Source organism: Phoenix dactylifera, chromosome 2 (genome assembly GCF_051530095.1).
Source record: "Phoenix dactylifera cultivar Ajwa chromosome 2, Ajwa_hap1_PhDact_Kaust_v1.1, whole genome shotgun sequence".
Taxonomy (NCBI): domain Eukaryota; kingdom Viridiplantae; phylum Streptophyta; class Magnoliopsida; order Arecales; family Arecaceae; genus Phoenix; species Phoenix dactylifera.
In genome coordinates this window covers 1,087,641-1,102,421 of record NC_143191.1, presented here as the reverse complement: position 1 = coordinate 1,102,421, position 14,781 = coordinate 1,087,641, and the positions used below count along the sequence as shown (strand labels likewise).

Here is a 14,781-nt window from a genome sequence, read left to right as displayed (position 1 = left end):
AGTGGGCTCCCAAACTGCCCTTGTTATTAATGGAGGACTATCGGAAGTGCCCTTCTTGCCCGCCTGGCGCCGGGGTTCGTGCTCACTCGTCCTTGAGTTCAAGGTCAGAAAAGCGTCGCTAGTTAATGGGCCCAATGACGTTACCAATGAAGGCTATTTGCCATGTGGCACATATTAATTGGAAGGTCTCAGGGCGAACTGGCTGTGAAACGACGTAATGATGATGATTTGGTACAAGAGTTGGGCCCCAAAACTTTTTCACATGAAAATAGGATCCTGTTCTCTCTCGGACGCCGGCGTTTAGAGCCGTTAAGACCTCAAAACGGTTCCCATGGGAAACAAAAAAACCCTTAAAACGGTATCTATTTTGGGTGGGTCATCAAGGGTTTTTCCATCCAAAAAAAAAAAAAAATCCTGAATTGGGTACATTAAAAGAGAGAAATCATACCCATACACAGCACAATGCACCATGCTAATCCCTTCATCTCTTTTTTTTATGGGCATGATGCATCATTCTCATGTTAACATGAGAGATTGTACTCTATACTATATGCACCACATGGCCATACAGCAATCAATCATAGTTGTTTATTTCTATAGATTCTCTTTATCAAACACTTGTATCAATGCATCATTGTAGAAACAATCGATTATAATTTGCTATGTGCACAGCCACATGGTGCATGCAATGTAGGGTATAATTTCTCCGTCGAGGGGTCCACCATCTGCCTAAGCATGTGGCATGCATTTATGGCAAACATCAACAACTCTCGTAAAGAAAAAAAAATATTAATTTGTAACAAAAATAAAAAGGGTTATTAGTTGCAATCTCCAAAAATTTATGAATGTATTCTCTTCTTTTGCCATGGATAATTGTGTAATTTTTCAAAAAGCAATATTAAGTGGGTCATTCTATGGGACAAGCCTTGTATTTCATGTTTAATAAATAATTGAGCATTAAATTAAGTTAATAATCGAACATGTTCATAATTTAAGCAATTTTTCTGAGCACCCTCTCTCCTTTTTGTCATGATGGAAGGGGCTCAAATTGAAACCACTAGTACCAACCTTACAAATTTTACCAACTTTAGTATTAGCTTCCTCGTATTGATCTATGATACATGCTACTAAAGCAATTATGAATAATTCATCAGATCATTGATATGGATAATATCCAAATACCAAATATATTCTATATAGGATTCATGGTCTTACTATTTTTTTCAATAGATAAAATCAACTACACGAAAGTGAAAAGACTACTATCCAAGCTATTAGTGGGCTTGAATGCTTATTTTGTCACAATAAAAAGGTATTAATTACAGGATATGCATAATAATATGCATTTAGTATTAAGATTGTTATTCTCGTTTAGTAATTGGTCGGATCATGACCCAATCCATTTAATTCATTTAAGATCGGTTTAACCTATTTAAAATTGCTTAAACTATTTCTGTCCTATTTAATTAATTCTTAATCCATTTGAATTCATTTAATTTGTTTAAACTTTACTTAACTTATTTAACCATCTGGCTTGATCCATTTAATAAATGAGTTATAAAAATTGGATTGGATTGCTTATTTAATAAATAGATAGAATTTAAAACTAAATTTTTGATCTATTTAATAAATTTGCATCCAACTGAGCGGTTGCCACCCTGCCTGATACTTTGAGTTAGTTGGACCAAAGTCAAGAAAGGTGGTTGCATGATGGTGGGTAAGATGAGATAAATCAGAAGGATAGGGCTCTTCATGGCATGGCAGAAGCTTTGACTTCTTGTTTTGCCTTGCACGGCAGCTTTGAATGTCAAACCGATCTTTTCGTGCTTTGAATGTCAAACCGATCTTTTCGTGGTACGACCAACTTACCCATCCGCAAGCCGGACGGATCCCGCCCGGTTCAGCGCTCGATTATTCCGAATCCGGAAACAGCGGATGGAACCAAAAGCTTGACTAAATCAAAAGTCCAAGTCAACGATAGACCCGATCTGAGCTTCAGACGCCTAGATTTCAATTTTATTTGGGTTCCACTCCGTTACCCCCAATGATTTCCCCAAGCCACGTCAGCATAAGCAGAAGTCCAAGCAAAAGCAGAGTAATCAAAGTCAAGTTCAAAAAATATCGTATCTTTTTTTCTATATTATACTTTTATTATCTTTTGCTTAACTAATTATTATAATATAATCAATCACATTTCTAATCAAGTTTCCTTGCCATCATTCAAGAACTGGATCCAGAACGCTGCTTAGATAATCCTCATGAGATCATAATGTAGGCCACAGTTTAGGCCTATGAACACCTTCATCCATATGCTTGCTATAGATCAGAGAAAAAATGGTACACTATTTTGATCTTATTGGATGTATTCACACACGTACTGTATGAAGCACCTGATTTAAGCCAAAAAAAAAAAAAAAAAAAGGTACACTGCCTTCCTCAGCTTCTTAAAAGCATTGTAGCAACTGAGTAATTTATTTCAAATTCTCAAGGAACCATTTCTGACACTGAACAACTACTCTATTAGCAAGACACATGAAGTATGCTACTCATCATATAGTGCCCAGTCATGCAAGCTCTTTAAAGCAATAGAGCCTAAACTCATAGAGATGTGTTCAACCATAAGAATCAAAAGTAAAAAAGGCCAAATTTAAAGGCTCCTCAGGGCATGGTAAGAAGATTACTATTCCGGCTGCCAACCGATTGTTAGGGAACCACAAGTAGTTGCAGTATTCCAGTTTGAGCCCTTTTGGCTGGTGGAGTGAAATCCTTGATCATGTTGTCACATCTTTGGGGTTTTATGGCCTCATAAGCAGGCTGTTACTGCTGGCTGAGCTGCCGGTTGCACAGGGAAAATCTTGAACAAGAAGCCTCAGACGTTGGGATTCCATATACTGCAGCACCTCGACACACTCCTGCAAATCAGATTCATTGGCCAATATGACCCACTCTTCCTCATCATCCCAATACCTGAGCCGAAACGTCCCACTGTGCAATTTAAATCTCTTCCCAATTACCTCAATCAACTCATGGAAACCCATGGACAAGGAGAATTTGAACCTTACAGTTTCCTCCTTATAAGTAGCCTTTACATGGATTGCAGACCCAAAGTCAGCGGCAAACATATTGTTCTTTAAGCTTCTTTTAATACTGGGGCGACTTGAGGCGCTGCCGCTGGATGAGTCTGTCATGCTGGAATAAGAAGGACGACTGCGTTCTATGATCCTTTCACTAGCATCCATTTCGGTATGCATTTCTTCCAGTGCTGCCATGGGGCATGAGCTTTTTGATCTGATGCTGCATTTAAGGCTCTCTGAACTCAAGCCACCCTTGCTAGAAGCATCATGGCAGCATTTCTCTTTAGCAAGGCTGGATGGCCCTCCAGAAGAAGTAACCTTACTTTTGTCACCAATGCCGAAAGGTGGAACACAGGCTATATTTGCTTCATGGTGATGAAGTTGTGGTTGGCCTGAATTGCTAATCTGGTTTCTGCCAACCAAACAAGTCTCTTCTTCCAAGTTTCCAACAAACTGATCTGGTAAACCCTGGCGTGATGGTTCTGAGGCTATTGCAGCTTGTTTTTCAGGAGATGAGACTACTGTAAAATGTTTTCCAGTAGCATTATCATATTTTAATATCCCCGCAACTCCTGGTACAGAGTCTATCATGCTCTGGAACGTCCTCATAGAATGGCTGAGCTTCCTTATGTCGCGAGATGGCCATCTTAAAATCCCATTCCGCCTGCAAATTTTTTTCAGTGTAGTTGGGCAAACTGCAGATATGGCATATTCAAGATATATCAGCCAGTCAGTATTTAATGAGTTAACTAAAATGAATACAAATCAAAGAGTCTTATCACATCAATTGAAATTAGCCCGAGGTTCAGTACTTAGCAATTTTTCCCTTTTTGTTGGTTACATCTTAAGATGAAATTTTTCTAGAATACTTCGCTAATATCTAATCATCTTTGGGTCCCCAATGTTTCTTTTCTCTGATTCTTTAATCCATATACGAGTCTCCCTCCTCTTACCAAGGCCACATCTGGTCTGGACACATCCCAACCATCTCAGGTCTTTCAGTGCCGCTCCTAAATTTCATTTAACTGACTCATCTCTAACTCCATCTCTCCTAATTCTACCACATCCTCCATAACATCATCATTCTGCCATTGTATCTTAAGAAAGCAGGCCAACTTGATCTTTATCTGTATGATATAGTTAAAGCCATATGATAGGTAACATCATCATGCAAAATTTAAAGGCCTTCTAATTGGTGAAGTCTATTATAATAATAATAGTACATTAGCTTAGCTAATTTGAAAGTTTTTAGTTCTATTCTGAGGACCACATGATCCTTGTCGTGGTCAAGGTAGGATATTACACCATAAGCAAAGCCAGTAAACAGAAGAATGCATCCCATCCTTAAGTACCAACAAGATAGAAGAGATGAAAAGAAAAGCTCACCACCAATCCTCTTTGCAGCTTTCTTAAGAGTTTCAGAATAGTACTGCTGTAGAACACTTAAACTAATATTCTTTTCCACTGTACTGCGTTTCTTCTTTGGGTGTCTAGGTGAGCCAGGCTTCGTCTGCAGTATACAAGTAGATAAGTTTATGAGCACATTAACAGTTGTTATTTTCCAAAAGCTCCACTACTAAACTTATAAAATCTAATTCACAATGAAATGACTACCTGAATACTACAAAAGAAATGACCAATGTAAAGATGCATGCTTCCTCTCTCAAGGTTGCAACTACAACCAAATTCATGACAGCAACGGAGACCAATAACTTAAATAACCAAATTCAGCATCACAAGCATGCGACTAGAAAGTTAATATCATTCATCATGCAACCTAAATTTCTCCAACTTTCGCAACATATGATAATTAATGTTCTATCATATTCAGCAGCAGTTTATGGACCTTCTGCTGTATGGTACATATAAATGGATACTGACATATCATAAAATTTGGAAAATCTGGAGCTCAGTCATGTTCCTTATACTCGAAAAGGTTGCGAGAGTTTAAGATGCTTCTATTCTTCCTCTAGACGTTATATCGTTTACAATCTATAGTATCATATAAAGAATATAATTCACAAAATTTAAACAACCTGAAGTAGCAATTTGGTAAATATTTTGTAGGCGTAACTGTGTAAGTTTGCAGCTACTCTGATCATTATATATCCCAAGCTATAGAACCTATATGATAATCATGATGAATTTTCATACAGGAAGTATTTAGAAACCTGCATCTCAGCACCATTAATAAAGATCTAGTATATTCAAGCCTGCTAATTAGTTATATGTTCACTTGTTCTGTCAGTACAGTAACTAAAACAAACCATATCCTCCTTCAGGTTATCTTCCTATACTTAATAATTTTTGGTGGAAGTGTTTTTTCACTTCCTCCATTGCACCTCAAAAAAAATCTTCCTATTTCTTACTATGATAGGGAACAGAAAGAGTAGTTATTGATGCAAGGGCTACAGTTTATAGCTGTAAGTAGCTAGAACCATCGCAGCAAACCTTCAATTTAATCAATATTCTTCATTTCTTCTCTTAAATGTTCCCTGGTAACAATATAACTCCTCTCCACTTTGTAGCAGTTCTGTGTCATGAATATTCACAATTATTTTGCAAAACTTTGCATGAATTCTAAAACCCTCCAAGTCTTTTTTCTGCTTTTTACTGGTATGAGGACCTCTCCATGTGCTTGTGGCAAGGCACATATTATAAAGACGAACAGTTTCAAAATGTTGGGCAATGATGACTCATATAGCCAAAGATGAAAAGTTTAGTTTTTGTTTCCAGGATTCTACAGTATGCATGACTTCAAATAATGAGTATAATGAGTGTGTGACTAAGATCAGCACCTGACCCCGACGAGCATCTCCTTGTTTACCGGTTTCCATATTTTGAAATTTGGAAGATAACTCAGTCAAGTTAAGTTCAGCATCATCGCGCAAGCTTTGGGAGTGTTCTGCTGAGATAGGTATAGTTTGTCTTGTTCCTGGTCCCTCCTTGGTGACATCAGTTCTGACCACCTTAGTATCCGAAACTGTTCTCAAGCTTCTGCAGATTCTCTGCAATGTAGTTGACATGTTGTTCAACAGGAGCTGCTGCTCTGCACTCCCTTTACAGTGGATAGGAAGAAAGAACTCTAGTATGTAATCATCGTTTCCTGTATGGGTGCTCCTTAACCTGATTGCAACAGCAGCATGCAGGCCAAACTTGCGAGCATGATGTGCGAGCGGGTACTGGTGTACGTCACAACTTTTTACGTCTGGAGAGAAGATAGCATGAGTTGATTGAATTGCTTTTCCAGCAATGCCCTGCCCATTTTGAAGGTGGTGTTCAGAACATGCATGTAGAAAACCCTGCATTTGTTGATCACTGACATAGCAGGCCGACTCCTGGATGCAGAGCATGATTTTCCTGCCTGAAATAGAGTTAGCCTCTGCAACATCTCTCGTACATTCATCCATACCTTCATCATTGTTGCTCAAGGGAATCCATGTAAGTGCCAAAGGTAACATGTGTGCATGACATATGGCTCTCAAGACATCCAATATCTCTGTGAATGCAGACTTCTGGCCCATTTTAAGACTCTGCAGTTTTAAATCATGTAATATGCAAAGAAACAGTGTTATAACCAATAGATAAAAGGCCCTGTTTGGGGGAGCTGTTGGCAGTAGAGCTGTTGGAAGTAGAGCTGTCTGAAGTAGAGCTGTTATAAAAAGCTGTTTGCTGTTTGGTAACTACATTTGTAAAGTGCTGTGGTACTTTGTTTTGTGTTTGGTAAATAAGCTGAGAAAGTACTTTTATATGACAAAATTACCATAAAGGACATTGCATAGTATTATACAACAGAACATAATAAAACATAACAAAAATTAATACATAAATATACGATATAGTATAATATTATTGTAATATAAAATAATATTATGTTAATATAGCATAATAGTAATATAATTATTAGAGTAAATTAATATTTGGTAATATAACATAATATTAAATTATTTAACATAACATTTTAATGTATTATGATATAATGTAATATATATTATATTTATAGTATAATACAATAATAAAAGTATAAAATATTATAATTATTATTATAAATTAATTTTCCATAATATAACATAATATTAAATTATTTAAAATAACATATTAATGTATTATAATGTAATGTAATATAATATAATATTTATAGTATAATACAATAATAAAGGTATAAAATATTATAATTATTAGTATAAATTAATTTTTCATAATATAACATAATATTAAATTATTTAACATAACATATTAATGTATTATGATATAATATGATATGATATTATATTTATAGTATAATACAAAAATAAAGGTATAAAATATTATAATTGTTAGTATAAATTAATTTTTCATAATATAACATAATATTAAATTATTTAACATAACATATTAATGTATTATGATATAATATAATATGATATTATATTTATAGTATAATACAAAAATAAAGGTGTAAAATATTATAATTATTAGTATAAAATAATTTCCCATAATTTTCCATAAAATAATTTTCCGCGGTCCAGGGGCTCTTCTGTGTGGTCCACGCTCGAGGAGGACCTCAGCGTGGGCCGCGAGGTTGATGATAAAAAAAAAAAAACAATAGATTGATTTTGAAAGGTATGGAAAAGGAATAAAATTTTTTTCTTCTAAAATGTGGTTCAAGAGATGCATACAAAAATTGAAAAGAAAAATACATTTTCTTACGAAAGGGAGTCTGACGGCTTGGGTTCTTGGCTCCAGCAGATTTTTAGGTTTATACAGGGATAAACTATGTAATTATGTTATTTTAATATGGACATTTTTGTCAAAAATACAGCTTTCCGAAAAAGCTGAAACAGCTTCCTCCTAAAAGCTCCAAATTGGAGCTTCCTCCCAAAAGCTGTTTTCAGCTTCCCGCAAAAGCTGAAACAGCTTTTTGAAAAATTTACCAAACACAGTTTTTCATCTAAAAGTACTTTTGGAGGGCCAGAAAGTGCTTTCTGGCCCTCCAAAAGCTCCCCCAAACAGGGCCAAAGTTTTTACTGGAGGGGGAAAAAAACAACTCTGCCAACACAAAATTAACAGACACAAGAAATAATGTCCATAAGCACCTGCTTTTGAGCGGATACTTTGACACTCCTTAAACTCACAGCCTGCAAATTTACAGGGAGCAGAACTTTTAGATACGACATAACTATTCCAAAATAGCAGAAACTTTATGTATTTATTGGCACTAAACCTATAATTGTCATATCAATCACAAACAAGAATCTTCATGTATTTGTTCTGCATGCTTGTGTGACTAGGAACATGTAAATAAATATATCGGCAGACAAAGATGTCCATGCATATGCATGCAGGCAGTGGCTATATTTATGATGAGAAGCAATTGCGGACAAATGGAATGAACAGGCAGCCCATTCTTAATCGACAATTACGAGTAACTTTTGATGTATGCAGTTCAGCAAAACCATGAACATGACTTCATTTCCATCTACGCACTACCAATCAAACTTGGGAGAGGTGAAATTCTATATGCAATGGAAGAGAATCATCCAAAGAGTATTCAGATCATTATGATACGGAAAACTACAAGCACAACACAATTCTTATGAGAATGTTATTTGCAGAAGATAATAATACATTGAAATGATATATAAGCATAAACGAGTACTCGACATAAAATAATGTGAACCAATACTGACCTGCAAAGCTTGGAAAATGCTATCCATCTCAGAATCAAAATCAGATTTCTCCTTCACCGTTACAAGCTCAAGGACTCCACAACATGAATGTTCATTGAGATCAAAAATTGGCACCGCAAGTATTCCACGGACATCATAATGGCGTGCATGGTCGACCCGCAAGTACTCTTGCCGATGATAATGGACGGCGTTTGAGGTCCATTCCGGCATTCCAGAGACAAATACACGGCCAGGAAGCCCAGTGATGGACCCTGGTGCCTCTTTCGCAGAAAAAGTATATGCCCTCGAAACTTCTCGGTACCCTGCAAGAGTCTGGTCAAGAAGATAGGGCTGCTCATATGTGCTTAATATATACTCATCTCCCTGATTCACAGGCATCCAGACCTGGGCAAGTATCCCTGCACCTGAGGATTCCTTGAACAAAGACAGTGCCATAAGCAATCTCTCAGAAAGACTAACTCCCATCATGGATTTGGGTACAACACTGGTGCCCTCATCAGCATCAGAGACATTAAAAGGAAGCCCATTTCTTCGCGAGACATCCATCTGGAGAGAATTCAACAAAAATCCAGCTTGCAGGCCAGAATTTTGTGGTGCTGAATCATCTCTAAAGCAATAATCTACACCGGCCGAATTTCTCGAATCGTCACAAATCCCAGGAACGGAATCCCCACTTGGTGCTTGTGAATTTGGCGAGGACAGCAGAGTCTCACTACCAGGCTTCAGCCAAGATACTGAATAGTTAAATGGCGAGAGAACCTGGCCAGCAATCGATGGACTCCAGAGTTCAGTGAAAGAATCGATGGCCATCCACGTCGGATAGCTAAATCGGTCCTCCAACATCGGGCTCCGATTCCCTTCGAGGAACGGAGAAAACCCATCCATTTGAGCTCAGACAATAACTCGTTTTCCTCTAGGTCACAGGGGATATTCCATACCTCCCGCCAACCGTAAAAACCAGACCTTTTACTGGAATCTCTTCAAGAAGTGATGAATTCTAGCCAAAGATCCAAACTTTCATACAATTCTGAGATTTAACGACCAAGAAACTTTCCCTATCTAATTGGAAATCTCAGAAAAAGATGAACGAAAGGCCCAACTTGTCACGGACTCCTCTAATTCCAGGACCAAAAGAAAGGCTCATAGCTTTAAAACCGATCCTAGAAATAAATAAATCGGAAATCTAGAATCCCCGTTCACCAGATAGATCCAGTCTCTCGAATCCAGAGCGATATTCCCAAAATCCCACGTTGAGATCCGTCCTCCGCGCCTCGAGGATTTGGAGGACACGGCGCGGAACTCGAGGAACCAGGGCGAGGAGGAAGAGGAGGAGGATTCCGGAGATTTTGTTTGAACGCCTTGGACGAGAGCTGGACCTCCTCGAAGCCTTCGTCTCCAAGTGGCGTCCGCTTCCTCTACTTCCAAGCTCTTATCTATTTGAAAATTTATGAACAGAGGGGGCGTTTACTTCTTTGCTGCGTCTCTTGTTTTTGTGGCTGTTGTAAACGACGCAGGGACAGGGAGGGCGGGAGGCGGCAACCGGGCGGCTTGTTTTATTTGTTTTGTCCGCAACGTAGCATAAATTACAGAAAAGCCTTCCTTTACTTTTTTTTTTTTTTTTTGATTGTTGTTGTAAAAATTAATTTATTTAACATGTATGGTTTATAAATTATTTTCAAAAATTAAAAGGGGCAATCTATTTCCACCCACATCTAATTGCACTGTATCTGTGACATACACGTGTATATGTCTTAGAAAGATTTAAAAAGTTTAAAAATTATTTGGTTTGTGAAAAAAAAAAATCTTGTCGGAATACTTTTCTAATTTCTAGAACTATAATATCTAAAAAATAATTTTGACAAATTGGATTGGTGATAGAAAAATAGCCATTTTAAAGAAAAATAATTTTTTTTGATTGTTGTTGCAAAAATTAATTTACTTAACGTGTATAGTTTATACATTTTCCCATTAATTAGGAGGTGCACTTTATTTCCACTCACATCTAATTAGGAGGGCATTTTATTTGTGACATACATGTGTACGTGCCTCAAAAAGATATAAAATATTTAGAAATTATTTGGTTCGTGAAAAAAAAAATTATCAGAATATTTTTCTACAATGTTGATTTCTGAAAAAGAATTTGTGAAATATCTATTATATCCTTAATAGAGAAAAGATCTTATTCATAGATTTTGACGGCTTAAGGATAGTTTTGACAACAAAAAAATTTATCAAAATTTCCAACCGGTGGAAAAGTAGCTTTTCCATCTCCCCCTTTAGAATTTTTTTTAATAAAATTTAGAAATCTTATTCCCATGGGATTGCTATTTTTTTATTTCTATTCTTTAAAAACTCCTACCAAATAAGAGGCTTTTCTTCGTTTTCTCCATGACCACGCTTTTTCCTCTTATTTTTCCGCAAACCAGATGAGTACGTTGAAATTTTCTTGCTTCTGGATTGCATGATCTAACATTGATTAATTAAACCAGTTCTTCTTGCTTCATTTGCAGGCTCCTACTGAAATATCGAGATGCAAATAATGAGTTCGAAACCCATCCCATTTGGGATTGAACTGGAGATTTCCAGTGGCCAGTGACCAGCTATCTGTGGATCGTTGAAAAATTGGTGATTGAATGGAATCCATGAGATATGCATCCAGGATTGTCTCTGCCATGCTCCGAATATTTCACCATCCATCGATGGATGGTGAGTGGCAACTAGAGCTCTCAAGTTCGACACCAAACTGGAGAGAATCCCAGTGTTTTTAACCAATTAGCTTCTTGTTATTTTTTTTTTAACCTGCGTGCATATGGATGTATGCATGTTCATACGTGATGCGAACGCTTTGAATTATGCTATGATGATCGATTGGGCAATTAAGGATGCAAGCTTTAAGCTTTGTAGCTTTTATTCTATGAAAGTATGACTTCTGTTATTACTGCAATTCATATAAATGCTTATAAATATTGCATTGCCTCATAAGATAGGAAAAGGAGCTGCTGTTAATGGATCAAAAAAGACAATCCTTCATTATTTGAATAGGTGATGATCTAGTTAAGTACACCACTCAGTCTAGAAATAAGAAGAGCTCCAAGCTGCCAAAGGAAACAAGATGAACTTCAACTAAAATGGTCAAGATGTGATTCCTCACTTCAAATTTTTGGATACTCTGCATTTGTGTAACGACAGTGATGCCGAATCTCACCTCGGTTGCCTGTCAGCACTCCTATGCTCCCCATTCGGCTCATTGTAAAAGCAAAATAACGCCTGAAATCTTCAAAATTATCAGCAAACTGCTTAGCTATCCGTAGTCCATCCTCGGAGAAGATGAACTGCTGGTCTATTCCAAGCACACCCAACTTCCTCAGTACTCGTTTGTAGTAGGAGTTCTCAAAGGTGTAGTTCTTGCCAGATGTGGGATTGAGGAAGACGGTCGGGTCTCGGCGCCCGTCGTAGCATTTCGGCTGGCATTTCTGCCTCAGCCGGCGGGCGAGAGATGGAGCCATGCTCGGGTCAGGTTTTCCGGTGTGGTTGAACTTATGAATCCGATCATGGATGTAATGGCAGTGGGTCACCCCCATGGTGTGGGCACCTACGCATGATGTTAAAAGGTATGCAAACTATAAATGAAGTTCTCACTAGAGAGATAAAGAGTTTTATGTATGGTAGTATGCAAGCTTTTTTACCTACTAAATTAATCAAGTAATATATACAAGTAGGGCTGCAAATAGGTCGGGTAATCGGGTCGGGTTCTGAGTGATCCCGATCCGACCCGATTTTTTTGTTCGGATCCTAATTTTGGACCCAGATCCGATTCGGTTGAAAATCGGATCGGGTTGGGTCCATGCCTACAAATTTTGACCCGACGGATCATTCAGGTCGGATCAAGTCCGGGTCCGGATCCGGATTTATGTATTTTTATATTCAAAGTTTTACTATATAATAGTAAATAACATCAAGCAAAAAAAATGGGTTGAGTCCGGGTCGAGATTGGGTGGCTCTGACCCGACCTGAAAAATAAAATGGATCCAAATTTAGAACCCGACCCGATCCCGCGGGTCTCAAAATTCGAGTCGGGTCGGGTGTTACGCGGATCGGGCCGACCCGACCCATTTGCAGCCCTATATATATACAAGTAAGGTTGAGAAATGGCAATATACAAGTTAGGTTAGTTATCCAAAGAAGCCATGTCATTAGCATCCAAAGATTATCTACATGCAAATAAGCTTATTTTTGAACAACTAACTAGGGCTAATTTGTATAAGTAAAATGGCCTTGACCCCTTAACAAGATCAGAAACTGCATGCAGTGAACATTTCAAGATAAGCTGATTTTTTTTTTTTTGCTGTTGTTAAGGTTGCTTTCAGGTACAGTAGATGAGTAGAACTTATGAAAGTATAGGAAGAGAAAGATGTTGTAGATCATATATGTAAATTACCTAAAAGAGTTCCAAGGTCAAGCACGTCCAGACCTCGAGACTGGAAGTAGGCAAGGGCTTGATCCCATGAAATGGAAGGAGATGGTAGGTCTACCGATTTGGCGGTGGATTGCATGCCGTCGCGTCTCCCTGTAAATACTGGGTACTTAGGTGCACCAGCCTTCAAGCACAACACCATTGTCATAAGATCATGTCAATATAAAAGGTCATTTAAAAGGGTGGTGCAACTTATTAAGATATATTCATGTCTCCAACCAATTATTAGTTTGATTGGTTACTAATTTATTTCTCCCAAACTCACTCAGTGATAGGCTGAAATCGGCAGAACTTGATGATCTGACATAAGATCCTTGCTTCAGATTACAACGATTTAATAAACTTTAAAAAAAGTAATTTTTTTTGGTAAGTAAAAGCTTAAACTAATTAAAGCTTGAAGACCACCAGTAGTTATTGTAAACCACTCAGCTGCAGGGTGAGAAACTTATGAAGGAGCTAATCTCCATCTTCTACTATAAAGTTGTCCATCTATCCCTTGAGAGCCGACTCCAACCAGAACCCTCGACCTCTTGTCTAAGTAGCAAAAGGTGATACCATCGGAGCAAGTGCTTAGAGGCAAGCAACTAGAATTCTTATATTTTTTAAATTTTTTAAGCAATATAGGGCATACAAATTTGCATTTGTATACCTCACTGATTTCATATAATTGCATTTGTAAGTGCCCTGTCATTCTTTTGTTATATGTGTCATCATGTTCATGTCATTGGTTTAATAAAAATCTTCAATTTTTTAAGACACTAATATCATCCGGTTTCTTTAATCACTGAACTATATATAATGAAACGAGAATATATATAAATAGTCGTCGCCGGCAACGGAGCTATCTCTAAAATATTGCATGATGGGAATACATGTAGTAAACAAATGTCCATAAAGCATCTTGGATTCAACCTTCGATGTTTTTTCTATTAGAACTATATGATTTTTCTAGCAATTTTCTTCTTCAATAGTATCTTTTTCAGCCATATATATTATTAATTACCAGGGCTACTGCATCTTTAGCAGCAAGGTGTATGATATCAGCACAGGAGACCGTCCCTGGGCACCGAGCTTCCAAAACTCTCTTGATCCTGTCAATAACATCAAACCCCCTTAACCCTGAATTCTGAGGTGCCGCCTTCTCTGAGCTCTTCCCATCCAAAAGAATCGAAGCATCGCAACCCTACAGCACGAAGCATTGAAAGAAAATTATAGAGTAAATCATGCATCTATATATAAGAGTACGCAAGCCTTCTTCCATTAATTACTCTGGGTGTTTGAACAAATACCGTCACGAAGCAATCGGTGTAGGCGAGGCGAAGAAGGGCGGGGGTGATGGACCTGTCGAACTCCCATGCCTTCTTCACCAAGTGCTTGATGAACTCCTCTGCATAGGTGCAGTTGGTATGCTTCTTGTAGTAATGGAGCACCAGCCCATTTAAGGGCAGCTTTGTAGCACCTTCAGCTACATGCAACTGCGTCGTGGCCAACGAGTGCAGCACAAGGAACACTAGTAACCACTCCCCTTTGCACCTCATCCTTTTCTTCATCTATAAGTTATTTC

At 37.7% G+C, this 14,781-nt stretch overlaps 2 protein-coding genes across 3 annotated transcripts; both read right to left on the bottom strand.

The window, feature by feature from the left end:
- Positions 1–2,441: 2,441 nt before the first annotated feature.
- Positions 2,442–10,270, bottom strand: LOC103706117 (protein NLP2). 2 transcript variants are annotated; one of them, XM_008790123.6, is made up of 5 exons: positions 8,744–10,270; positions 8,150–8,191; positions 5,873–6,607; positions 4,461–4,584; positions 2,442–3,769 (listed from the first exon to the last, which is right to left on the bottom strand). In XM_008790123.6, exons 1-5 carry the CDS (start codon positions 9,626–9,628, stop codon positions 2,796–2,798), a joined length of 2,760 nt encoding a protein of 919 aa, XP_008788345.5. In that variant the 5' UTR covers positions 9,629–10,270; the 3' UTR covers positions 2,442–2,795. The 2 variants fall into 2 exon arrangements, with proteins under 2 accessions (XP_008788345.5, XP_038970251.3); XM_039114323.3 differs by lacking the exon at positions 8,150–8,191 and having other exon boundaries at positions 8,744–10,205.
- Positions 10,271–11,749: 1,479 nt separating this feature from the next.
- On the bottom strand, positions 11,750–14,781 carry LOC103706116 (putative peroxidase 26). Its single transcript, XM_008790122.6, has 4 exons — positions 14,507–14,781; positions 14,221–14,400; positions 13,182–13,341; positions 11,750–12,335 (listed from the first exon to the last, which is right to left on the bottom strand). Exons 1-4 carry the CDS (start codon positions 14,765–14,767, stop codon positions 11,896–11,898), a joined length of 1,041 nt encoding a protein of 346 aa, XP_008788344.4. The 5' UTR covers positions 14,768–14,781; the 3' UTR covers positions 11,750–11,895.

Excerpts from the sequence above, each read along its gene's own strand:
- LOC103706117 (XM_008790123.6), bottom strand. The coding sequence starts at position 9,628 with ATGGATGGGTTTTCTCCGTTCCTCGAAGGGAATCGGAGCCCGATGTTG. Across the intron at positions 8,192-8,743 it reads GCATTTTCCAAGCTTTGCAG|GCTGTGAGTTTAAGGAGTGT; the intron begins GTCAGTATTGGT and ends GTAAATTTGCAG. Across the intron at positions 4,585-5,872 it reads GAGATGCTCGTCGGGGTCAG|ACGAAGCCTGGCTCACCTAG; the intron begins GTGCTGATCTTA and ends TGTATACTGCAG.
- LOC103706116 (XM_008790122.6), bottom strand. The coding sequence starts at position 14,767 with ATGAAGAAAAGGATGAGGTGCAAAGGGGAGTGGTTACTAGTGTTCCTT. Across the intron at positions 14,401-14,506 it reads ACACCGATTGCTTCGTGACG|GGTTGCGATGCTTCGATTCT; the intron begins GTATTTGTTCAA and ends TTCGTGCTGTAG. Across the intron at positions 12,336-13,181 it reads TGACCTTGGAACTCTTTTAG|GTGCCCACACCATGGGGGTG; the intron begins GTAATTTACATA and ends CATCATGCGTAG.